At 37.7% G+C, this 27,246-nt stretch overlaps 1 protein-coding gene across 2 annotated transcripts in view; it reads right to left on the bottom strand.

The window, feature by feature from the left end:
- The window catches only part of Arhgap32 (Rho GTPase activating protein 32), a 224,034-nt gene that overhangs the window by 44,640 nt on the left and 152,148 nt on the right, over positions 1 to 27,246 (bottom strand). For both annotated transcript variants that reach the window (XM_038321944.1, XM_038321945.1), the window contains 2 exons: positions 26,172 to 26,249; positions 6,940 to 7,021 (listed from right to left, as the gene is read on the bottom strand). In XM_038321944.1, coding sequence (XP_038177872.1) covers positions 6,940 to 7,021; positions 26,172 to 26,249 — 160 coding nt within the window. The remainder of the gene's footprint in view (positions 1 to 6,939; positions 7,022 to 26,171; positions 26,250 to 27,246) is intronic.

Raw genomic sequence — 27,246 nt, 5'->3', positions numbered from 1 at the left:
TAATGATTTAAAGTTAACAATGACTTGCAATTCTGCAAATACAAACCTTTCTATAAGTGATTAACTTTACAATAGTAAAGGCTTTGGAAATTATTATTATAAAAAGCATTACTTTTCCTTGAAAACCATGACAAACTATGCGATTAATACAAAAAATTGTAATGCCAAAGTTCACTAGGTTTTAAAACCTCAGGTTATAGGACACCTTTGAAGGAAGCCAGCGTTGGGATGTAATGACAAGTAAATTTTTAAGTTACAACACAGGAAGACATATAAAACTATGCTGAAGAAATTACACTATTTTTCTTGTGCTCGACCACAAAGACCTTAACAAATTAACGTAGGCAGAAGCTGTATTTTGTTTCCAGTTGTCTAGACCCGAAGAATCACACAGAAACTATATTAATTACAACACTGCTTGACCATTAGCTTAGGAATATTCCTGGCTAACTCTTATAAATTAACCCATTTCTATCTATTGCCATGAGGCTGTGGCTTACTGGGTAACGTTCTGGCAAGTCCTTCTCCTTTGACAGCTACATGGGGTCTCCCTGACTCTGCCTACTCTCTATTTCCTGCCTGGCTTTACTCTGGTAAGCCATTGATCAAAACAGCTTTATAATTAATCAATAAAATCAACACGTATACAGAAGGATATCCCACATCAAATTAGCTTTCAAAAAATTTAACATATTTTTACAGCATTCAACAAACCAGAACTAGAGGGGAAGTTGCTTAATCTGGTCATGTACAACTATGAAACTGCACACAGACAACATCTCCCTCAATGGCCAGAGACTAAATGCATTCCCCCAGATCGTGTAAGCTTTTGACAAAAAAAAAAAAAACCTAGCACAAATGGTTTAACAAACAAAAAAGAATCATATAAATAGACTTAAGGACTGAAATCTGGATAATACCATTAGATGCAAAATGCCTTTGATAAAGTTCAAGAAATAATGAAAATTCATGGGAAAAGTAAAGAATAGAAGGAAAATGCTCCAATATAATAAAGGCTACAAATAACAAGTCAACAAAAGAGATGGTCAGTGGCAAAGAGCACTGTCTGCTCTTCCAAAGGTCCTGAGTTCAATTCTCAGTAACCACATGGTGATTCACAATCATCTGTAATGAGATCTGGTGCCCTCTTGAGAAAGAGACCTAGTCAGTCGTCCTCATCAACTTAGACCATAAAACTCAATATGAACAAGTTCAACAGAATTGCCATATACAGGCTGTCCATGCATGCTTCAGCATTGCCAGGGCATAAATTTCATTCATTTCATTCATTCACATATAACAAACCTATAGCTAATGTTACAGTAAGAAGGGAACTGACAGTATGGGCTCTAAAACCAGGTACTAGATAAGGGTATCCAATCCACTATTAATTCAGTATAGTGCCTAAAATCTTAACTAGAACAGAAGAACATGAGAAATGTATCAAAGGGATATAAAATACATAAAAAGGCAAAAAGGTCAATTTTTCTTTATTTGCAGACAACTTAGGAGACCCTAAAGAATCCCACAGAAGACTCTTAGATCTAATAAACACTTTTAACTAGGTAGAAAGAATCATATTCAACACACAAAAATTGCAGCCTTTCTACACACCAACAATGAATATGATGAGAAATGGGTAGAAGTGGAGAAAAAGAATTTATGACAACTTAAAAAATAAAATGACTACCTAAGAATAAACCTAAGCAGAGGTGAATGACCTCTATTGGAGGGAGGTTGCTTCTTGGTTACAGGCTGCCCGGCTAGCTTAGACCCAAAATAATCACACAGAAACTGTATTAATTAAATCACTGCTTGGCCCATTAACTCTAGCTTCTTATTGGCTAATGCTTACATCTTGATTTAGCCCATTTCTATTAATCTGTGTATCGCCACGTGGCAGTGGCTTATTGACAAGTTTTGGCATGTCTGACTCTGGCAGCAGCTCCATGACTTCTCCGTGACTCTGCCCTTTTTTCTCCCAGTATACAGCCTAACTTTCCATGCCCAGTTCTGTTCTTCCCTCCCATAGGCTCAAAGTAGTTCTTTATTCATTAACCAATAAAACCAACACACAGACAGAAGGCCCTCTCACATCAGACCTCCATGATGAAAACTATTAAGAAACAAAAGAAAGAAATTGGAAGAAAAGAAAAAACACTAGAAGATGAAAAAACTTCCCATGATTGCTGACTGGAATAATTAACATGGTGAAAATGGTTATATTACCAAAAGCTATCCACAGAGTCAATACAATCCCCACTAACTAATATTCTAACAACGTTCTTCACAGAACTGAAAAAAAAAAGAATCCTAAAATTTATATGGAAGCATAAGGTCCTTGAAGAGTGAAAGTGGCCCTAATCAGGAAAAGCAACATTAGTAGCATCACAAGACCTGATCTGAAATTAAACTACAGCGCCCAAACTACACGGCTTGCTACTGTGTGTCTTACTTTCCCTCTGTCTCTGTTTGTCTCTGTGTACCCCTTTCATGAGAATAGAGTAGAATGAAATGTCTAAAAACAAGCCAAGTCATTTAATTTTTTCCAAAGGTGCCAGAAGGATCTACAGGATTCAAGAAATCATTTTGGGGAATGTAGATATCCACATGAAGAAGAATGAAATCAGATCCCTACCTCTCACACTGCACAAAAATCAGTTCAAAATTTATCAAAACTTAATACGTGTTTTGAAACTAAACATAAGATTTGAAATGCTGAAATTGCTAGAGACAAGCATAAAAACTACTTCAAGATATAGGCACATGAAAGAACTTTCTGAAAAAGTCTCTAATTGCTGTGGGATAATGCTCTTGTGCACTGTAAAGATTTGTTGCTCGTATTGGTTTAATAAAATGCTGATTGTCCCTAGCCAGATAGGAAGTATAGGCAGGGCCACCGGACTAAAAGAATTCTGGGAAGAGGAAAGGCAGAAATACAGTCATCAATCAGACAGAGAGGAAACAAGAAAATACCTCACTGAGAAAAGATACCAAGCCACGCGGCTAAACATAGACAAGAATTATGGGTTAATTTAAGTTTAAGAGCTAGTTAATAATAAGCCTGGGCTAACAGGCCAAACAGTTTATAATTAATATAAGCCTCTGGGCGTTTCTTTGGGAATAAATAGCTGTGGGACCAGGCAGAACAGAAACTTCCAATTACACCTAACAGCTCAGAAAATAACTTAAAGAACTGACAAACTGTAGGTGCATGAAACCAAAAAGCCTCTGCACAGCAAAGAAAGCAATTAGCAGAGTGAAGAGACAGTTTACAGAATGGGTTAAAATCTTAATCAACTGTATATTACAAAAAAAGTATATTTATTAAAAAGTATATTTAGATTCCATAAAGATTCCCCCACAAATCATTCAATCAATAAATGGAGCAAGTTAACTGCACAGTTCTTAAAAGAAAAATATAAATGACCAATAAACATATGAATCACCTAGGTGATTTGACTATAAAAATATACCTTTGAGCATATTTATAAGGATGTTTCTAGAGAGACTTAACGGGAAAACTTACTCTGAATGTGGATTGTACTGTCTCATAGACTAGATTCAAATATTAAATAAAAAGGGAAAAAGAGGAAGGAGGCAGCAGCATCCATCTCTCTACTTCCTACTGTGCTCTTCCTACTGTGCTGGCTAGTTTTATGTCAACTTGACATAAACTAAAGTTACCTAAAATGAGGAAACGTCAATTAAATAAATGCCTCCAGAATATGGATTGTAAACAAAATGTAAACAATTAGGTCATTTTCTTAATTAATGACTGATGAGGGCTCAACCCACTGTTGGTAGTATCATTCCTGGAGTGGCGGTCCTGAGGGCTACAAGAAAGCATGCCGAGCAAGGCACAAGGAGCAAGTTAGTCTACAGCAGCCCTCAATGGCTTCTGCATCAGTTCCTGTCTCCAGGTTCCAGCCCTGCTTGAGTTCCTGTCCTGACTTCCTTCAGTGATGAACAATAATACAGGAGTGTAAGCCAAATCAACCCTTTCTTCCGCAAGTTGCTTTGGTCATGGTGTTTCATCAAAGCAATAGTCACCCTAACTAAGACAACGAGGACATAATGTGACCAACTGTCTCACATTCCCGTTGCCAGGCTTTCCCTACTATGTTCCTTCAAATCATATGTCAATACAAGGCCCTCCTTTTTGCCAGGCATTTTGTCATAGAAATGAGAAAGTAAATAACACACCACTCTTGGGCACATACCCAAAGGCAGTTACATCAGCAAAACCACCGCAAACACTTGCACATTCATGTTTACTGTTGGAATAGTCACAATAGCCAAAATATGGGACTAGACTAGATGTCCATCCGCACATGAACAATTTTTTTAAATGTGGTAATATACACATTAGTCATGAAAAAGACTGCTCCCAGATGTGTCAAGTTGACAACTGAGATTAGCTGTCACATGTTTACAGGAAAATAGGTGAAACTGGAGTCCTTGTGTAAAGCAAAATAAACTAGGCTCAGAAAGACAACTATCATATCTCCTCTTACAAGTCAAATCCAGACTTAAATACGTACACCAACATGGAGTAGGGAACTATGTGTGGGGGAGCAAAGTGCCTAAAGATAGGGAGGAATGAAAGAGGGTAATAAGGAAAAAGAAAACTGAATTTACATAAGCATTTTGTCATGCGAGATCTAAAAGGATAAAATATTGTCTTTTTCCTTCATGTGTAGAATCTAGATATCAGGAAAGTAGACATTTATTTGGGGTTGGGGAGAGGGAAACCAGTGATAAGGGAGAATAGGAACAAATAAAGGTAGTTGTGGGCAAATATGAGCAACATATAGTAGTGTGTATATGTCATTTGAGAGTCACCATTTTTACATTCATTTTAAAAACCCTACGTACCAGAAAGATGAAAACATGACAAAATTTGCATGTAACTGTTTAGAGCAGTCAGAAATACAAACAACTCCACATGAACAGGCAAATATCATTAAGTTATAGCTACATTATAGCATGGGAAGTCTTGAAAACATGCACAGCAAAAATATGATATGTCCCGAATAGAAAAAGTACACAGAGACAAAGAGTAAACTGAATTAGAGAGGCAAGGCAGAAGAATTTCTAATGCCTGCTAATTGACACAAGATTTCCTTGGGGGAATAATAAAAACATTTCATATTGGCTTTACAACTGTGAGGACACTGAAGACATTGAATTACATATTGTATTTTATAAGTCTGTGTACATGTGTGTACTGTCTGTCTAGGCAGTGTGCCATGCATGAGTATGGAGGTCACAGGAAAACTGTGAAGTCAGTTTTGCTCCTTCTACTTTTATGTGAGCTCTGTGGATAAACTCAGGTTGCTGGGCTTTAGTAACAAGAATCTTTACCTGCTGAGCCATTTTGCCAGCCCTGAATTATGTATTTTTAAAAAGTGAACTTCATGGTACAAAAATTATATTTAAGAATGTCTTTTACATGACTAATTACATATTGTAAAAAAAATTAAAATCATAAAAGTTACCAATAAAAATTTATCATTCAAACACCCAAAGCAGGAAAAATTGCTTGAAAATGACAAGAAAATCCTGGCTTAAGCAAAATTACAGACAACATTATTTGGAACAATTTTCTTTACTGAGAAATAAATTTAGTCTCCCTAAAATAAATCACTATGAGAGAAACAATGCCCCCATAAGCCGTGAAGAGATAGACTGTGAAAGGCTGTCCCCTTTAGCTTTTCTAGAGTGCTCAACACAGGCACTGCCTGATGTGTGCTGAGCGCAGACGTGTGAGACCACATAATAGAAAAGAACAAGCTTTTCTTTTCCTGCTTTTCAAATATGAGTTCTAAACTCACGGCTACTTTAGGAAAAACAGTTCAAATAAATTTGGGGGCCCAGAAATCTCTTCTTCTTTCATTAGGATGGAGGAAAAGAACAGAAGAAACTTAAGATAACTAGGAAAAGTAAATTTCACTACTTATTCCCTTCAAAATTCATTGCTCTAATTTTTCTTTTTAAAAATTGATGTCAAGGTATGTAGTTTACCCCTCTAATACTCAGTAGGTGGAGGCAGGGAGAGTGCCGGTTTGAGGCCACGCTGCCCTACACAATAAGACTATTTTTTATAAAAAATAAAATGCATTATCAAATCAAGCATCCTTGAACTAGCAATTCAGTAGAACCCTGCCCAGGCAAAACCGCTTGAATAAATTTATAAATCCCCATTCTTTCTTCCTTAAATCCCTTGTAATATTGCTTTATTTCTTTATAACCTGTGGTACATATTTGCATACTTATGTACATATTTATATATATTTAAATAAGCTACATAAATAATTAGAAATGCTGTTCCAAACAGTTTTTATGCCCATAGTTACAGATAAAATATATGCTGTTTGCAACTTTGAATTTTCAACTAATCATACTACCCAGATTTGGTAGGTCAGTCAGTCAGTCTGTCTCTGTCTCTCTTTCCTACACACACACACACACACACACACACACACACACACACACACACGGGGTGGGGAGGAGAGGGGGGATGTAAGCTTAGGCTGAACTCAAATTCACAACACTGTTGAGTCTGGTCGTGAACTCTTGATTCTCTTGCCTCTCCCTTCCACATAATAGGATTATAAAAAAAGTCACCACAGGTGGTTACTTCTCTAACGTGTACTCACCTTATCCATCAGTATCTAGCCTCCTACTACATAATTATAAGAGCAAATTACAAAGTCACACAACCCACAATTCATTAAAATTGCCAAAATAATGGAATGTACATAATTCTTTGACATGCTCTACAAAAAAGAAGGTATTTAAAAATCAAAACCATATAAAACATATCTATCAATAAATGCTAAGAACAGCAAAGCAAGCAAAATACTTTCTTGAAATACACCATATGTTATCTGCAACCAGCTGGCCACAATCACAGGATGGAGAAGGTGCACTCACCTGGTTTTGGCACTGAGTTGGTCACTGACTGGGGAACTTTCTGGTTAATTAACTCGACACAATGACCAGGGAAGAGTCCCACCTAAAGAAAAGCAACAAAGAGAGGATTCCAAACCAGCAAACAGACCAGTGTGTGAACACTGCCGACTCAGTTCCAGTAATGTACTCTACAGCCCCTCCCAAATGATTCTAATATTCCAAGTCTCTGAATACCAGATGACAACTATACAAACAAATAATAAAACAATCTGTTGCTATGAGCATGCAAAGCTATGTGCTGTTTTCTGTCCAAATATCTAAGTCTGCTTTGTTAGGGTTTTAAATTTCCTAAAAATTTTTTCATACCAACCAAAATATCTAATCAGACTACAAGCCAAACATCATATAGGCAAAATAATATCTAGATGAAATCTTAATCTAGTTGTATTGATACCTCTACAATAAACATTTAAGTTGATTTTAAAAAGACCAACATCAAGCCATAATTCAAATTGTTCTATGAGTATCCTTTTCACTCTCTTGCAGGTTTCATTTAAAAATAGTAAAGATAAGTAAGTTCCTGAAATAATGACTCATTAAAACTACAATACCCACTGCTGCTAAGGAATCAGCAGTGCAGATAAGGGTAAGCAGGAAGGAAGAAGAAAGACCTTCCACCAAGAGTTTTTGCAAAGCACACCACACTGCCCTTACATCAGAGCTACTTGCAGGGCCTTAGGTAAAATCCCAACAAGGTGTATCTGGAAAGTACTGAGTTCCAGGCACTCAGAGATATGGTGTGACCAAGAGAATGACTACAAAGATAAACACCCAAGAGAAAATGTATAAAGAAAATCTTTACCAATATTTATAGATGTTTCCTCAGATAGGATATAAACGGGACGCCATGCAGCAGATGTTACAAATGAAGCATGAAAACCACATCACGCTGCATCCCCTTTGTTGACAGACTGGGGAAGAGTGGGACTGCCTTCCAAGAGTATGACTCATGATGTTCTGAGCTGCATAGTTTCCATCTGTGTGGGGTTATTTTTCACACACTCGTTGGCTACATTATTATTTTAATTTCTGAATTGATACTCTATGAAATGTCTTAAAATTATAAAGAATAATCACACAGTAAGTTGAAAAGGGGTTGTTAATCGAGTATGAATTTTGTCTAAAAATTTTGAATTAGGGATTATTAAAGCCATGTCTTGCAAAATGATGCATCAAATATGTTTTAATAGTAAAATTTGTTTAAGATATATTCTATTCAACTTCCTGTTTCTCCAAACAAGTAAAATTCTTCCAAGATTGGTAGGACAGGATAAGAATCAACTTGTATTCTTCAAGAGGACACATGGCATACCGGCTAACAGGGCAGCCTCAAAAGCAAGAGGCCTGGGCCAATCCTGAATTTGCTACTTGCTAGGTTAGATAAGCAACTTGGCCTCTCTGTAATTCAGTTAACCTCTCCAAACACAATAATAATATACTTATCTCATAAGGGTGTGTATGGGGATTAAACAGATTAGTTTAACTTGAATGCATATAGTAATCACTTGTCAAATGCTATGTTATTATCCCAGTATGCTGGCTACTGAAGACTTCAGGACTCTAGCTCCTCCACCAGATGAATAGAATGTTATGCCATCTCTTCTCTGTGTATATAAGCTAAGTTTTTCTCAAATGTTACTCCTCCCATAATAGCTTAATTCAGTTCAATTTATAAACACCTAAAATTTGCCATAAAGATTAGACTAGAAAAGTAGCTCATCCACTTATACTTCAAGAGTTTAAGTAAAAATACCTAGCCTTGCCAGGCAGGGTGGCAAATACCTTTAATCCCAGCACTCAGGAGGCAGAAGCAGGCAAATCTCAAGTTTGAGGCCCACCTGGTCTACAAAGTGAGTTCCAGGACAGCCAGAGCTATTACACAGAGAAAGCCTGCCCTTGAAAAACCAGTGTGTGTGTGTGTGTGTGTGTGTGTGTGTGTGTGTGTGTGTGTGTGTGTGTGTATCCCTAGTTTAGTTCTTTAGCTCAGGTGTTATCTGAAACTCAGCAAAGAATGAGTTTCGCATCACTTCCCTACAAAGACTGCTCAAAGCTTGATGCGTTTCTTCAGGGGACTATGTCACCATGTACACTATTTTTATCTTCGAAGTTTATCTCAATGTGCTATTTAAGTATATGGGAAAATTCTGTTCACATCTGGTGCAGAGCTACAATAGATCAACTGAATGCCGAATTCTGATCACTGTTCTCAGTGCTCTTTCTTACCCACTGCAATATTAGGCAAACAAAATATTTAGTTTCTAGATTTCACATTCAAGTGAAACCAAAACATACGTGAATGCAATGTTATACTACTTTCCTCTCTCTCCTTGTGCTTAGTGGCATCTCAGCATCACCTGACCACAATGAAAGACCTAGAGACGCTCAGAGGCCTTTGCCTACCATCATTAAGCTGTTGACTCAACTGTAGATACTATCTACCTTTCCTCTTGCTTTCTTTTCCTTAAAGCCAAAAACATTCTTTTTTTTTTTTTTTTTTTTTTCTGGCACCCTCTCCTCAGCTGCCCAAGGAACTAGCTGGGGGCGTCTTCCTGGACATCTGGGAACCCCTCTAGAGTCAAGTCTCTGCCAACCCTAGAATAGCTCCCTTAATTAAGATATATAATTCCTTGGTCCCATATCCACCCTTCCTATATCCCAACCATCCTATTCCCCCAAGCTCTTCCCATCCTCCACTTCACACTTTTCTCTCCCCATCCCCCCAACCCCCCATCCCACCCCACCCCCAAGTTCCCATTTTTTGTCCGGCAATCTTGTCTACTTCCAATATCCAGGAGGATAACTATATGTTTTTCTTTGGATTCACCTTCTTATATATCTTCTCTAGGATTTTTTTTTTTTTTTTACGAATTATAGGCTTGATGTCCGCATTCTTAACGGTGAAGGGCTCTTTTATTTAAGACAGACAATTATATATTTATAGAAGGCAAACAGATTCTATGTTCCTATTATAAATGATCCATTGCAAACAAATGAAACTGTATTCTGTTAAAATTATTCACTGACATAACTAACCCTGAAACAGTTAAGGAACACTGATAGTTATCAAACAAATACTTAACTACTCCAGCACATATGAACACCTCTAAATCACCCCAAGTGTTAAGTGCTGAAAGTGTCTAGAGCTCCGGCAATAGGACCTACTTGATGTGACATCTTGTTTCTTATCTTACTCTTTCTGCATCAGTGTTGGGAAGAAGAGAATCAGGCCTATCAATCATCCAGGCTCAAAATGAGATTCGGCTTTGGGAGAGGTTAGCAAAGAGGCAGCAGAGGAAGACATTAAAAGGGGGAGAAGACTGACTTTGGGACAGAGCGAGGACGGCACACAGAAAGGGGTAAGGAACATTACTTCAGTAGCTTCCCCATAAGTCTCTGCGATGGACGTCAGAGAGGATACTGAAGCTGGAAATGTGCTAGTGTTCATTAACAGGCCCCAATGAGGAAAATGCTGTTGATTTATGGCATTTTCTAATGTTTGTGGCAAAAGCACCCTACCATAGGTAGTTTTAAAGTGCCAATGGGGCACAAGATTGAAAAATGATGCAGAATAGCACTTGGTAATATATTTGTACTATAGAAACCCATGAGAAGAATGGAACCTCAGGAGCAGGAATAATAAAATATAATAGAATAGTAACAAGACATTGTATTTTAATACAATTCATTTATTGTAAACTTACACACTTCAATTTTTAGTAAAGGTTGCATTTAGCAACCACACTAATTCAGAGAGTTTTATAAACGACTCCTGCTCACCCTAACCTGTAGTTATTTCCTGGGTCATGTGCCTGTGAAGCACTGGTAGCTCTTGGAATCTGTTCTGACTGGTTGGCAAGTCCTAGCTTAGCTTTGGACTCTCTTGAGAACATAAAAGTTAATTATGAGAGTCTGGTTTAGCTTCAACAATGAGGAGACTAAAAATATTTTGATGCAAATTAAAGAAAATGTTAGGTAGAAAAGCAGTGAGATAGAAATAGCCTGGAGCTTTGGTACAAGTAGGAAGAGAAAAGAATCCTTGTTCAACATGGAGGCCTTCTATTAAATATTGTCTCCCTGAAGCAGCCAACCAAAAGCTAAAAAGAAATTTAAACATGTCAGTAACATGCATATCACTGACTTTCACAAACTTTTTAAGTTTAATTTATTGGGTGTTATCATAAATACGAAGCTTATAAGCTGAGCAAAGATCTGCGGCCACTCAGTCATACCACAGATTCTTCTATGGCAGTTATTTGGCCTCAGAAAGTTACAACTCCAGTATTTCATTTGCTGACTAAAACTTCCTTCCCCCTAAATCTCTGGTGTTTATATTCTGCAACCAATGCTGAAATTTGAGCCATTCTAAGCCTTTCATGCCTTCATTCCCCTCTTGGGTAACATGTCTTTCTCAACTTTTTTTTTTCTATCTAGTATGGACACCCTGTTGACCATTTAAACCAACGCTCTTAGTTTCCTTCCATATTAATCTTGTACCACGTCAACTTCAGCAACACTCAAAAGTGAACGAAAACTTTTCTATATCTGCACATGCTATCTATCTTTGAAGAAAACCATAAAACTGAGATGGTCAAACAAGTCTAAAAACATAGAAATGCAAATTACTTTCCCCTTTCCACAACCATTCTCAGAGAATCTACTCTGCTTTAGACCGAGCCCAGTCTGACCTCCAGGTCATACACACACATGACAGGCTATGGAATCAATTAGTCTAGATTTTAAAACTAGAGCAAATACTGTTTCCAGTGAGTTACTAGAAGTGGAAAACAGTACCTTTCACAAATAAAGAGTAAGAGACAAACAAAACAAAATTAAAAGGCAAAAGCTTTGACAAAAAAGGATCTAAAAGCTGGAGTGCAAGCCGGGCGGTGGTGGCGCACGCCTTTAATCCCAGCACTCGGGAGGCAGAGGCAAGCGGATCTCTGTGAGTTCGAGACCAGCCTGATCTACAAGAGCTAGTTCCAGGACAGGCTCTAAAAGCTGCAGAGAAACCCTGTCTCAAAAAACCAAAAAAAAAAAAAAAAAGCTGGAGTGCAAATTCTCATTTCCTTATCTTGTTTCTGGTTGCACCTACTGGTGTGGGTTCTTTATGCATTTCTTCTTGAGTCTCTCCTTTCCCTACTCTTCATCTCCCACAGGAGCACACTGCACTGTCTCCTGAAATGCCCACTCCCTAATTTCCATTAGAGGGGAAAAAAACCTTTACAGCCTGACAGACTGATTAGATATTCAGAAATAAGGTCATAGATTGAGAAGTCAATCTAGGAAGTGACAGAAACATATTTAAAGTTCAGAGAGTAAAACATCCAGAGCAAAGAGAATGAGGAGGTAATTCTCCTCCAAAATGTAGAGGTCAAATGGTTGAGCATGCCCTAGTCAAAGTAGCAGGAAAAAAAGGCAGAACTTGCAAAGTGTTGTGCCAAGTCAGTCAAGAGAAGTGTCAAGAAGACAGAAGACAGCAATCAGATGATGATGTGAGCTTAGATATGAGGAATAAGAAAAATCATATACTTGTTTTTACATTAAGTCTGAGACCCCAAGTGATATCATAGATGTAGGGTTTAGGATCACACTTGTGACAGATGACGGCTGAAGAAAACTACAGTCTACCTCCTCAGAATACGAAGAACATTGAGCTGAAGACAATTAAAACACATGGGAGCTCTATCTTTCCTCTGATTGCCCAAAGCTCAGCTTCTTGAAATAAAGGTTGCATAAGTGGAGTTATTAAAAATTGGCAATAGTAAATGCTTTTGCACGCAAAAAGACCAAAAAGTAATTAAAAGTCAAACACTAATGTATCCAAGCTTCTCTGGCAGTGCTTTCCTGGGCTGTCTCGTGTAGCTTCAGTTTGGGCTCCGAGCACACAACATGCAAACTTTTGCTGCCACATCATGCAGTGCCCATGAACATGGCCTGAAATTACCTTCGCTCAGATGTCAGACGACTATAGAATGTTAAGAGTAACACGGTTGTGTTTTTATTGCATATGCAAACTTTCTGCTCTTACAGAAATTATAATGGTTAAAAACAAAGACTTCCATTATTTTCCTGCCATCATTCTTCAGTAACTATTAAATTAGTGCATCTTTATAGCACATTTGATTAGAATGCTTGATTGTAAAAAACTGTTGATTGGCAGAGTGGTGTCACACACTTTTAATCCCAAAACACAGAAGCAGGGAGACAGATCTCAGTGAGTTAGAGGACAGCCTGGTCTATATAGTAAGTTCCAGGACTGCTGGGGCTATAAAGAGAGACCCTGTCTCAAAAACAAAAACCCGGTTTGAGTCTTGCTTTTTATAAAAATCATAAAATATATTTTGTCCAGAAATTAGAAGAGAACTTCCAACCACTTCCGAAATGGTCCTAAACATACTTTAATAAGTTACAGTAAGTATTTATGTCGTGATAATCTTAGCATTGATGATAACAAAGTCAAAAGAGCTATTAAACATGAAAAATAGTGATGATGTTCTATATCCCACATTATAAAATACATATTCAAGGTTTAATTTATAATATGCTAAACAAGCATATTGTTAATAATAAAACCATATGAATCCCAAAGAATTGTTCTAAAATAGATTACGTTATGATTTATTAAGTGTTTGATTTGTATTTGTTTTTTTTAACCTATATACCCAAGGTTATTCTCTGGTTCACTGGTTCTCTAGTGGGAGAGGTTACGGGGGGGGGGGGGGGGGGTTTAAGAAGGCCTGGCCTAAGGTAGGACAGAAATCTATTACATTCATAAAAGGTCTGAGTTGTCCCTCCACCCTAGACGATGATGTACAATCTCATTGATCCTTGGTGCAACCCTGCAATGGTACCAGGGGCTCTGTCCCACAGTTGCCTCGCTAGCTCTCCACCTCTGAAAAACGGGCTGCTTTCCCTTGTGTCATTTCTCCACAATCAGCTGCTCCTCTGTTGAAGGTCCACTGCTTCAGTTCCTGTTCCCTGAAGCTGTCCCATGCTGCACGCACTACATGTAAATAAACTTGGTTCTCTCTTGGTAATTTGTCTTTTGTTGTAAGAGTCTGGTCCGAACTACACATTTGTGAGGGTAGGAGGAAAATATTGTTCTCACCTTCAATGTCACGCTGAGCTTAGAATCTAGATTGGATAGAGACAGGAATACAAGAAGTGGGTGACGGGAAGTGAAGAACAATGGAATGACAGCAATCACAACTCAGAGGGTGGGGCAGACATGTCTCTTGTATGGCAAACACCTGAGGAGATTCTGTCTCTTTGTTGAGTTAATTCAAGGAAATACCAAATAAAACAAATTACAATTGCCTTAAAACTCTAATTAGTTTCCTTTATCTTTTTAAAAAGACACAAGAGCAGCAAAGAGTTACATGTTTAAGTCAGAGTGAATGGGTTAATGGTTAAATATGGTCAATGAGTAAGTTTATAAAATAGAGCATTGGTCAGTAGTTAAGAGCATTTGCTGCTCTAGCAGAGGACTTGGGTTCAGCTCCCAGCACCCACATGGCAGCTCACAAATGCTTGTAACTTCCGTTCCAGGAGATCTAATGCTCCTTTTCTGGCTTCAACCAGTACCACAAACACACACATAAGGCACTTACATAAGGAAAACATTCATACACATAACAAAAAATAAAAATCTTTAAATCTTTAAAAGAGAGAACACTGGTATATAAGACAGAAACAGAGAATGAATGAGAATATGCAGTCAGTCATGAGTGGTCATTTTATCGTAGCAAGCAAGGAATTTGAAGTTCTTTCTGCAGAAAATAAAACTAGAAAATTCTGAACACCAGAGGGACAGAAGGTCTGTTTTAGGAAGAAATCTAGTAGCGATGTGTCTTTCAAAGCAGATGAGATAAGATAGGTAAGAAGTAGAGTTTCACTGGGAATCTGTAAGAATATAGTAATAAAAAACTATGCTATGTAAAATGAAGAAGAGTAAAGGATGTGAATTGTCAAGTGGGTTGGGCATAATTTTTTCTTTTACTATTCTTGAGTTCAACTGGTAAACAATGAACTGCACATGTTTAAAATTATATTTTAGTAAGTTCTGACACCACAGTCAAGGAAGCATATAAATACACTCACCAACCCTAAGGCTTCCTTGTAATTCTTCTTTCCTTACATCTCACCCTCTCCCCCTGCTGCCAGGCAACCCTTATACCTATATACCACTCTACATTACTCCAAATTTTCTATGACTTCATTTGAATAAATCCTGTGGAATAAAGTTGCCTTATCTGTCTTTTTCCACATAGCATAATTACTTTGAAGATCATTCACATAGCTGCATGTATAAATGCTTAATTCCTTTTTATTACTAAGAAAAACTTCACTGCATGAATGCTATCATATGCCTATTCATTAATCTACAGCTTGCAGATAATATAATCATTTCATTTACAGTCTTAGACTATTATATATAAAGCTGCTATAAACATTCATGTTCAAGCTTTTGCATAAACATATTCCTTCTTTCTTCTTGGGTGATTCGTTAGGAAAGGATTAGATAAAAAATGTGGGAGGTGATGAATGCTGTGAATATGTTTTTCCATTGGTTAATAAAGAAGCTGCTTTTGGCCAATGGCTTAACAGAGTAAAGCCAGGCCGAAAGATATATATATATATATATATATATATATATATATATATATATATATATATATATATATATATCTTTCAAACGTCTCTGCTAGGGCCACTGAAATTTTGCCAGTAGACCATGACCTCATGGTGATACACAGACTAATGGAGATGGGTTAATTTAGGATGTAAGAGCTAGCTAGCAATACACTTAAGCTATTGGCCAAACAATATGACAAATAATATAGTTTCTGCGTGATTATTTCGGGTCTGAGCTGCTGGGAATGAATGAACAGCCTCCCCCAACAGAGAAGATATGTAATAGGTGTATAACCACCTAAAATCCTATAAACTAATGCAGAACCCTGCAGTCTAACCAGCACTGCACAAGACTTCTAATTCTTCAGCCTTGCCACGTAATAATTGTTATAACCTACACTTTCCAAAAGACTATTGGTGTTGAAAATCTATGTCATTCAAATCCTTTTGGTTATGTGTATGTTCAAATCCTTGCCCATCTTTGAAACCATTTCCTAGTGAGTTTTGGAATTCATTTATATGTCTTATATTCAAGTTCTTTATCAGATGTAAATTACTGCAAAGACTTGCTCCCAGTCTACGCTTATCTTTCTATTCTTTTATGGTGCTTTTTAAAATTTGACAAAATTAAAATAATTTTACGAATTGTTCATCTGATGTTACACTTAAGAAACCTTTGCCAAATCCAAAGCCATAGACGTTTATTTTCTCTTATCTTCATTTGAGGAGTTTTATAGTTTATTCTTTACTTTTGGATATGTGATCCATTTTGAGTCAATTTTCACACTTGATGCAACAAATGAACTAAAGTTCATCTTGGTGGCAAAAATAAGTCATTCCTTCACTGAACTGGTACCTGATGGTTATTGGAATCACTTATCCATATAGGTGTGGGTCTATTTCTAGAATCTATTTTGTTCCACTAAGCAGTCTTTCCTTGCATTAATACTTCTTGATCCAGAAGTTCTACAGCAGACCTTCACTTTGAGCTAGTTCTCTTCTGGGTACAAATCAGGCCTGGTTTTCTATCCTAATCTTCTGCATTTCCTTGTGAACTGTTTATCTTCTCACCAATTTCTACAAAAGAAGTTTGTGGGGATTTTTACCTAAGATCAATTTGGGAAGAAAGAATAATTTAAAAACAGAGCCTACCAACACACAATCACACTTACTTGGGTTGTCTTTCATTTCAACCAGCAAGCTCCTGTAGTATACAGTATACATATCTTTCGCATCTCTTTTCAGCTTTACAGCTGCATATTTTTGAAGCTATTATAAATGGGCCTTGTCATACTTAATAAATGCTGTTCAGTCTGTGGACTTCCTTTAAAGTAGGAAAGCTCTTATGCGCTTATCCTAAGTAGCTATATCTAAATGTTGTATATTTTAAAAGACAAATTATTTTGCTTTTTATGTCTTTTGTGTGTGAAAGTTTCAGATGTTTTTAAAATTGTATATACATGTAGGTAGAGGTGTTATTTGTAGCTTTTATTTCAGAGTCATAAGAAAGGGTCTTAGAAGACAGTTCAAAAGGGAAAATATATAGTTTGAAGAGCTTAATAATTACTGCTCTTAACTGTCTTATCAATGGCTTCAGTGAAATTGGACACGTCAGATGTCACTTGGTAGGGTATATTGTGATGATATAAAGTAATAAAAAGCTATGCAGTAGCAAATTCATCTCTGGGCATCAATGATAACAATGCACCAAACTGAAAAACTTAAAACATCAGCAATGAATAAAAATATGTAAAATTTACACATTTCTGTGATCTAAAGGAGGGTTGGTGCAAAGTCAGAACTCAGTTCTGTATTTGTAGTATTCTGGTAACGACTGTATTTTGTATTTACCATTTTTATTAAATAAAACAATTTATCTATATTTCTGTGTCTAGATTTTTTGTAGGGGGGTTGTGTGTGTGCTCTGTCTGCATGTATGTGCTTATCTGCATGTTTGTGGATGCACACATATGTAAGGATGAACATGTACACAAACACATGTGTACATATGCATTTGGAGACAGGGTTGACAATAGGGATTTTTTTTTTATGTGCACTGGTGTTTTGCCATGGGTGTCGTGTCCCCTGAAACGGAATTATAGAATGTTGTGAGCTGCCAGATGAGTACCAGGAATTGAACCTGGGTTCTCTTGAAGAGCAGTCAGTGCTCTTAACCACTGAGCTATCTCTTCAGACCCCAATACTGGGTATCTTAATAGAAGCTTTTCCACCTTATTCTTCTTGAGGCAAGGTCTCTCAATCAAAACCAGGGTCCACAGTATGTCTTCCTAACCATCTTGCCCTGGAGAACCCATGTCTATGTTCTAAGACTAGAATTAAAAATTAGCCAGCACACCTACCCAGAAATGTTATGGGAATATGAACTCTGTACTCTTGTTGGACATGAGGCACTTTGATCACTGAGCCATCTCCTCAGTTCTGTCTCCAGACTTCTATCCCTTAAATAACAGTCTAGAACCACATGGCCCACTGTCATCTACTAAAGAAATCTAGGATTCTTACAAGCAGTCGAGTAGAGGTCACTACTGTTCACAAATTGCTACTGTGATCGGTTCTTTACCCAGAATACCTATTATTATGTGGGTTCTACACTGATCAGGCTGTTTTAGGTTTTTTTCTGTATGTAAATATGATAAAAGGAGCCTTTCTTCCTCCTCTCTTGGGGTTCATAACATCTCCAGCTCAGCCCGATCAGGGCGCTGGGACTGAGTAGGAAGTGCAACGGGTGGGCGGGAGTTTCTTTGTTTCAGTAGCCCACCTGCAGCAAGGTAGGCCCTTTGCGAACTCACTGGCCAGCAAGGACACCTGATCTTAATACCAGAAGATACATCCGGGAGAACCTTCATCTGGCAATGAATGGAGATAGAGACAGAGCCACATATCAGTGCACCAGACTGAGCCCTCAAGGTCCAAATGAGGAGCAGAAGAGGGAGAACATGAGCAAGGAGACTGTGAGGGGTGCTCCCACCCACCGAGATGGTGGGGCTGATCCATTCGGAGCTCACCAAGGCCAGCTGGACTGGGACTGAAAAAGCCCGGGATAAAACCAGACTCCCTGAACATGGCAGACAATGAGGGCTGCTGAGAAGCCAAGGACAATGGCACTGGATTTTGATCCTACTACACATACTGGCTTGGGGGGGGGAGGGCTAGCCTGCTTGGATCCTCACCTTCCTAGACCTGGATGGAGGGGGGAGGAACTTGGACTTCCCACAGGGCAGGGAACCCTTACTGCTCTTCTGACAGGAGAGGGAAGGGGAGGTAAATGGGAGGCGGGGAGGAGGCGGAAATTTTTAATAAAAAAAAAAGAAAAAGAAAAAAATATGATAAAAGGACTCTCACCTAAAGCTGTGAGAGTTAAAGGTTAATGAAAATGCACTTAGAATAGCTTACATATGCACTTACAAAATGACTTCTATTATATCATGTATTCCCTCTGCTCTTGAAAATATGTGAGCTTCTAGATGACATTCATTGTATATTCATATGCTTTCTCAATATCTATCTATAAAAGAAACATTTTGCTCTTTTTTGGGTTATAAAAAGGTGCAGCTTTTTTAGAAGGGCAAGCTTTCCAAGTACCTACATTTGTTATGACAATCAGACAGAAAAATATTAAACTCTTAGGTAAAGAAAGTATTGGTATTAAAGAATTGTTTTAATTTTTGTGCACAGAAACATACACTGTTCTGGAATAATTTAAAAAACAAAACATGTGATCCTTGACCATCCTGTGGAGAAGTATACAAATCGTTGTCACCTCCAAAGGGATTTACCTTCTATATTAATCACATTGCCAATGTATGTAAGGAAGAATCCCCGTGAGTTAGGAAGACAGAACAACTGTTGAACTTTATTGACTCCCTCTAACTCTGCACAGGGTTAACAAAGAAGGTCGGATCAGTGAACTTCATATGTGCCATGAAAATCATCTGTGGAATTTGCTATAAAACTTAATCTCCTACTCCATGTCCTCAGATCCTGATACCAAAACCCAGGGTTTTGTTTGTTTGTTGTTTGTTTTTTTTATTTTCAAGACAGGGTTTCTCTGTAGCTTTTGGTGTCTGTCTTGGAACTAGCTCTTGTAGACCAGGCTGGCCTCGAACTCACAGAGATCCACCTGCTTCTGAGTGCTAGTATTAAAGGTGTGTGCCACCACTGCCCAGCCCAAAACCCATTTTTAACACATTTCTTGGGCCATTCTGATATAAGTGGAGCCCATCCCAAGAGAAAAGCAGAAACCCTCTGAGAACACTGCACTTAAACTAATAATGATCAAAGCTGCTACCACTACGCTTGTGTAACACCTTTAACCTAAGGACCTTACTCCACACACCAAGAATGTCCTATGCCTAGGAGCGTGAATCTGAGAGTGATGCCAGCTATTTTAAAACCATGACGTCTTCTTTTCCACCTGAAATATGTAATATGCTGAAAACCTTAAAAAACAAAGTTAAAATATTCAATGTATGTCTTAGGAGACAAACTACACATCTCAGAATTTCAAATCATTGTCGTTAATATAATCTCACACTTCCTACTCCCAGAGGTTTAAAGAAAAGAGAGTCCTGATATAATTTAAACACATGGATGAACTTACTCTTCTGTTCTCACAGCTAAATTATAGTCTGGACTAGAACAATGTGTTAAACATAATGTAGCAAATTGCTGGTCTTAACCAACTTCCAGCTGACTACCTGAGCTTACCTAGTAGGCACAAAGACAAACACACCAGAATTGATCTGGCATCCTATCCCACAACTACTGAAGCAGAATTTGGGGGCTTTAGTTCTTGAGTTCAGTGTTTTATGATATTTCCCTTATGGTTCCTATACACAATAAAGCTGAAGCATAAGAGGCTAAGATGAGCAGAAAAGAACAACTGGTAGCAGAAGAGCATTATGATCTGAAGGGTTACGACAGTCGCACAATACCATTACACACCTCATGAGATGGGTACGCCCTCAAAACCTGACTGCTGTCACACAGGAACAAGGAAGCTCAGCAGCAAGACCCCATAGAGCTGATAGGAATGGGAAGTGGTAAAGCCACTCTGGAAGACACTTTGGTCTTTTCTTTAAATGTTGAATATATTCTTACTATGTGATTCCATAACCACACACCATGACATTTATCCAAAGGACTTAAAAGCTTAAAATCTACACAAAACCTACAAGTGGATATAATAGCAGAATTACCCATACTTGCCAGAACACAGGAGCAGTAAGGTGTCCTTCATGGGTGAATGGAAACAAACTATGGCATATCCAATATATGCTCTGTCAAAACCCACAGACTGTACACAATACTCTATCAATATTGGTTCATTAATTTTAAACCAAGAAAAAACTGGTCTTCAGTAGTTGTGGAACAGGAACGGAGACACACTTTTCTGATCTGTGCCCAGCCTGTACATCACCTCAGACCATTTCTAGAAAGAACACTTATTATGTGCTGCAGATGAACTCTGCCAACATCTCAGGGGTGGCAAAGGTCTGTGTCAGTCACACAGTCAAATATGTAAATGCACTGTAAACCACAATGTATGTAATGGAAAAATTATGGTAAATAATTCTGTGAAACTCTGTGAACTACTTGTTCACTTTAGCCTGAAGTCCAAAACTTTATTAAAAATCAGGTCTAGCTGGGTGATGGTGGCGCACGCCTTTAATCCCAGCACTCGGGAGGCAGAGGCAGGCGGATCTCTGTGAGTTCGAGACCAGCCTGGTCTACAAGAGCTAGTTCCAGGACAGGCTCTAAAGCCACAGAGAAACCCTGTCTCAAAAAACCAAAAAAAAAAAAAAAAACCAAAAAAAAAAAAAATCAGGTCTAGTTGTTTTTATAAATGATAAAAAAAAAAAAACAATTACATCACACAGCAATTATACAGGTAGTTTACAGTAACCACCAGGAAAGATCTCTGTGTGGTGATCAGTCCTGTCACAAGTGGGCCCGTGACAAAAACAGAAAGCTCATCAGCCAAGTAGAGCTGTAAGAGTGGACGTTTCAAGGAGGTCCACAGCAGAACTCAGGATAGCAACCCAGCAGACTCTTCAGAATGGGAAGCAGCAGCCCATGTCCTCATTCCTCTGTTCCCCTCTCCCAAGTCACTGAGACTCTTATAAAGACCTGGGTCACAGCCACCCCAAGTCAAGTCAAGCCCTTCACTTCCAATGCACCTCTATCAAGCACGCTATCATGGCATGTGGCTGTTCCACGACGATGTGATGTAGTGTTCATGTATGGCCATTCTGCCCAGTCCCTCTGACAAAGACTTCCACAAGTCACCTAAGCACCACTGAATGTAGACAGAACTGCACTTTGTTTCCCAGACACCTAGATCTGAATACTCACAGAAACTGTATTAATTACAACATTGTTTGGCCAATTGATTAGGTGTATAGCTAGCTCTTACATCTTTAATTAACCCATTTCTATTCATCTATGTGGTTCTGGCATTTCCTCCTTCAGCAACTACACGGCATCTCTTTGACTCCACCTACTATCTCTATATATCTCTGTTCAGATTTCCTGCCTGGCTTTACTCTGCTATGCCATTGGCCGAAACAGCTTTATTCATTAACCAATAAAAGCAACACATATACAGAAGGACATCCCATATAAACTGAAGACTTCACTGGTCCAGGGATCCCTGCAAGACCTCCAGAGACTCTAGCTGAGAAACACTGAAGAGGGTACTAAGCCTGTTTGCCCTCTGTGCCTTGAAGCATAGTGTCTAATGCCACAAGGACTTCTGACACAACAAGGAGGGCCTGATACTACCCTGTGAGCCTGACATTGGACCTTCTCAGACACGCCTGACCTCAGGAGTAAGGCAGGATTCCTACCCAGCAGTCTTTCCAGGGAATTCTTTACAAGGACCTCAATCTCTTATCAAGCATGGCCAATACTCAAAACTCTCGCTAACTTTGAGAAGACCCTATTCTCTAGCAAATGTGAATATGAGATATACAAAGGACCCTCAAAGGAAACCAACTCTGACAACTCTTTATTCATGGACTTCTAACTTCTAGACCTTATGAAAATACACAAATCCCACTGTTCAATTCCTAAAATTTTATCACCTATTTATATCATAATGTATGAAATACAATGACCTTCAACATAATTTACATTAGATAAATTTAAAACTTGAATACTGGCACTCTGATTATTGTCTTTCTAAAAAGGATCACATAAAGATTCTCTTATAAAGACTCATTTCCATAATACCCTTTAACTGTTAAAGGCTTTTAAAGATTAAACATTCAGGTAGGTTTTGCTATAATACATTTAACTATATAAAATAAAGCCCACTAGTAACTCAGAGTATTTGCTAGCTCTGCTGAGGTCCCCACAACTCAGAATTCAAAAATATCTATAAAAAAACCTACCTTCTCTAACAGTGGGAGGAAATAATTACCTGGAAGTCTTTTTAAATTAAAAAACAAAGCAAAACACTGCCTTAGAAATGCTATGTAACACCTCCCCCAAAAATGTCCAACACGTTTTCCCACTCACACTTCTCCATGCAATTGGCCATATGCACTCTTACAAATGACTGGTGTAGGTGCAAGGAATAATGAGCTGAGTGGAGCCTGTTCTAAAAATACTGGGCTCATTTTTAAAAACTTTTGACAGTGACATTTGAAGGTATCTCATCAACTGCTGTTCTTAGAGGAGATTCCAATGTCATCTATACATAGTTTCTTTCTTGAAGCCAAGGAAAATAAAAAAAAAAAAATCCATATAAACAGGATCTTATGTCAAATACAAATCTCCCTATATTAAAAAAATTATTTTTGCCAAGTATGGTGGCACACACTTAATGCCAGCACTTGGGAGGCAAAAATCAGGTAGATCTCTATGAGTTTGAGGTCAGCCTGGTCTACAGAGTAAGTTCTAAGTTCTAGGATATCCGCAGCTAATTCCCTACGTAAAGAGACCCTGACTCAAATAAGTAAGTAATTTTATGTTACATAATATATACTGGTAATAAATTGATTTTCTACTAGTTTTAAACTAGTTAATGTATACTAATTTTGCATAATTTTATAAAATATTTTAAGTATGTATATAAGTGGGGGTTATACTCGAATGTATGGATACAGGTCCCACAGAGTCTAGAAAAGGGCACTAGATGCACTGGAGCTGGAGTTACAGGTGGTTGAAAGCCCCCACGTGGGTGATAGTAAGTGAACTTGGGTCTCTTTAAGAGCCGCATATGCTCTTAACCAGTTAGTCCCTATGCTGACTTTGAAAAGTATTAGTCTGACAAACCAATCTGTGTAGGTATTAATTAATAAATTTAGACAGTAAATCTATGCCTACACTACTCAACAAGTATTTGTTATAGAAATGAGGGGAAACTGTTACTAACAGTAATAGAAATATGATGCTAAATGAGAACATGAAAATTTTCAGTAGAACCTCTGATTTTAATAAAAAACTTAAGTCTAAAGGAAACAAATAACATATCTAAGGCTAAAAAGAAGAAAGCTGATAGTAATGCCAAGACCAAACCACCACTCATTTTAAAGCCAATTTGGTTTTGGTCACTTCGTTTTTAAGCATTTATTTATTTGCAACACACTTGCACAAGTACACACATGCAAGTCAGGGCACATGGGTGGAAAACAGGTCAACTTTTGGGAGATGGTTCTCTCCCTCACTATGTAGACCTCAGTGATTGAACTCAGGTTGTTAAGCTTGTCAGCAAATGCTTTTACCTCCCAACCCATCTCATACCCAGTTTTACAATTCATCAAAAGCATTTATTACTCAGAGCTCTGAAGAAATTAGAAGAAAAAAATGTTCAATTACACAAATAAAGTGTGTAGCAAAATGAAGATGACAATGTTCTTAGGAAATTAAACTGTTGTCTGTGCTGTAACAAAAATGAAAGAGCATTCCTGGGTTTGTTTGTTTGTTTGTGAATGCATGTGTAAACTCATGAGTAACTGCATCTGTAGACCTGTCATTGTTTTATATTGTATAAATTACTTTTGTTGTGGCTGTTTCTCAAGATGAAATTTTTATTGTGCTAATGAATTTCATCAGAAATGTGTACAATGGATCTGCTGGCAGTAGTAGTATTTTGTTTTAGGATGTTGTGACTTAGACACATAATACAGATGTCTTCCCCTCTTTTGTAGCTTTGACAATTTGAATTAGATTTCAAATAAAATCTGAACAGAAAACTAAAAAAAAAAAAAAATGATAAAACTAAAAATTTCAAATAAAAACATTTAAGTTTTAACATTAGTATTATTATTTATTGAACAAAATAGTATATACATTAGGCCAGATACAAGCACTTAACATTTCTGTCTTCACCCAACTGATCTCTAGGACAAACTGTGAGGTCAACTAAAGTCCTGTGATCTCCATTTGAGAAGACAAAGCATCAGAAAAATACGGTCAGGACAGCACTGGACAAAAGCCCAGTAGCCTGGCACCAGAGCTTATAATTAACTACCACACTGCACGGTTTTAACTACACTAATATTTTCTAAATATGCACATTTAATAAAAAGCTAAAAATCAGAATTCTTAAATAGGTAAAGCTTAAAATAGCTACATAACAGTAAAATATCTAACTCTATAATATGATTTATATGTTTTTGCAACAGTTTTTTTTTTCTTTTTTTTTTCTTTTTTTTTTTTTGGTTTTTCGAGACAGGGTTTCTCTGCAGCTTTTTTAGAGCCTGTCCTGGAACTAGCTCTTGTAGACCAGGCTGGCCTCGAACTCACAGAGATCCGCCTGCCTCTGCCTCCCGAGTGTTGGGATTAAAGGCGTGCGCCACCACCGGCCGGCTTTTGCAACAGTTTTATAGGGAAGCCACAACTACCAGCAAGAATCTTATCCCTCCCTCCAAAAATTTGGGTACAGATTAAGAATACAATTTTAAGACATTTTCAGAGGGTACTCTGTGTAGTTTTAACAGAAAAGATCATTTTTAATATTTATAAGATAAGTTTTAACAGTGCAAGGTCATTTAAAAGATGTCACTGTGATAAAGTTGCCAAGTGGTTAAAGCTATAGACCGCCAAAAGATGGCCACTGTCAAATATCAAATTGTTGAAACATATGTGGAAAAGGTAAATGAAACATCTTCCAGGTCTACTGTTCTGTCATCAACACACTGATTCATTTTTATAGAAAAAAAAAAACTGATGAAACTCAGAAAATTCTAACAGAAAACATGTGAATTGTTATTTGAAACCAATTAGAAGCAAGGCATATTCATAGCTCTGATCACCTGGAAAGTGGTCCTCAGCCTGAGACTGCCTGCACTCTGGCTCTAGCCAGTTCAGGAATGGACTGGAAGGGTGGAGGCGAAGAGGGGAAAGGAGGGGAGGGGAAGAAAGTCAGCACAGTACAACTAGACTCAGGAATCAGGGCTAACACCATTATCACACACATCTTTGAACATTTCTAATGCCGTCTCCTGGCACACCTTATAAACAGCTACACTAATGGAACATACAGAAAATGTTCTTTGAGTTTCCTCACATTTAGTGTTTGTTTTGCTTACCTGAAATCCATGCTTGCCTCTCCACCATGTACTTAATACTTTGGGAGGCATGTCAATAACAGAAACGATATCTCCCACCTGCAGGAATCAAAATTTTAAGTAAAACATTTTTTGATAAATTTCAAGCCAATTGCCATATCTTTAATTAACATATGAATTACATAAAAGATCAAAGTACTACTTTATGCTTTAATAAATTCTGGGAAAACATGCTGGCTTTTAAAAAATAATTTTAACAGTCTTACCCTTTATTAAAGCATATTCTACTGAAAGTTAAATAGCACAAAACTGATTCAGCTAACAAAAGTGCAGTGCTTTCAAAAACTAGATTTCGGCATAATACGTTTTAAAAGATTTATTTATTTTTTCATATATCGTTTTGCTTGTATGCGTATTTGCAAACCCTGTGTGTGTCTGGTACCTGCAGAGATCAAAAGACGGCACCAGAGTTTTTGCAACTAGAATTATGGATGGTTGTGAACCATCATGTGGGTTCTATGAACCAAACCTGGGTCTTTGCAACAGCAATGAGTGTTTTTACCTGGCATGTCACCTTTCCAGCCCCAGTAAGTATAATACATGTTTAAAGTGAGGGATTACTCCACCACCATCACTATCACTTCTATTAGAAAAGAATGGTCAACTTATGATGGTTTTGTTATACTATGGTGCAAACAACAGGCATTCGGTATAAACTTTGTATGATGTCTTTTGTATGATGGTGAAAACAGCCAGCCAGATGACCATGGAGGAAAACCACAAATACTCTAGTCCTAAGCAGCAGAGCCAGGGTTATGTATATCAATTAATTTCTGATTCAATAGTGCTTTCAGTTTTTTGAGACATCAGTTAAGGAGCTTTAGGAATTTGTTCCTGCTGTTATTACCAGTGATCAAAGTTATATCTAAAGGACAGCACTAAATACACATATTTTGAGTAATAATATCTATTAATACTGATTACCATGTTCATACTAGCACAAACTTGAGTACCTGCCATATCTTATTTATTCACACCGAAGAAGCTTGAGATGAGTTCTTAGTAATTTTAAAGCCCGCTAACTCCACTATCAGTA

The sequence above is a fragment of the Arvicola amphibius genome, chromosome 3, assembly GCF_903992535.2.
Source record: "Arvicola amphibius chromosome 3, mArvAmp1.2, whole genome shotgun sequence".
Lineage (NCBI taxonomy): Eukaryota > Metazoa > Chordata > Mammalia > Rodentia > Cricetidae > Arvicola > Arvicola amphibius.
This window is presented reverse-complemented; position numbering and strand designations above follow the sequence as displayed.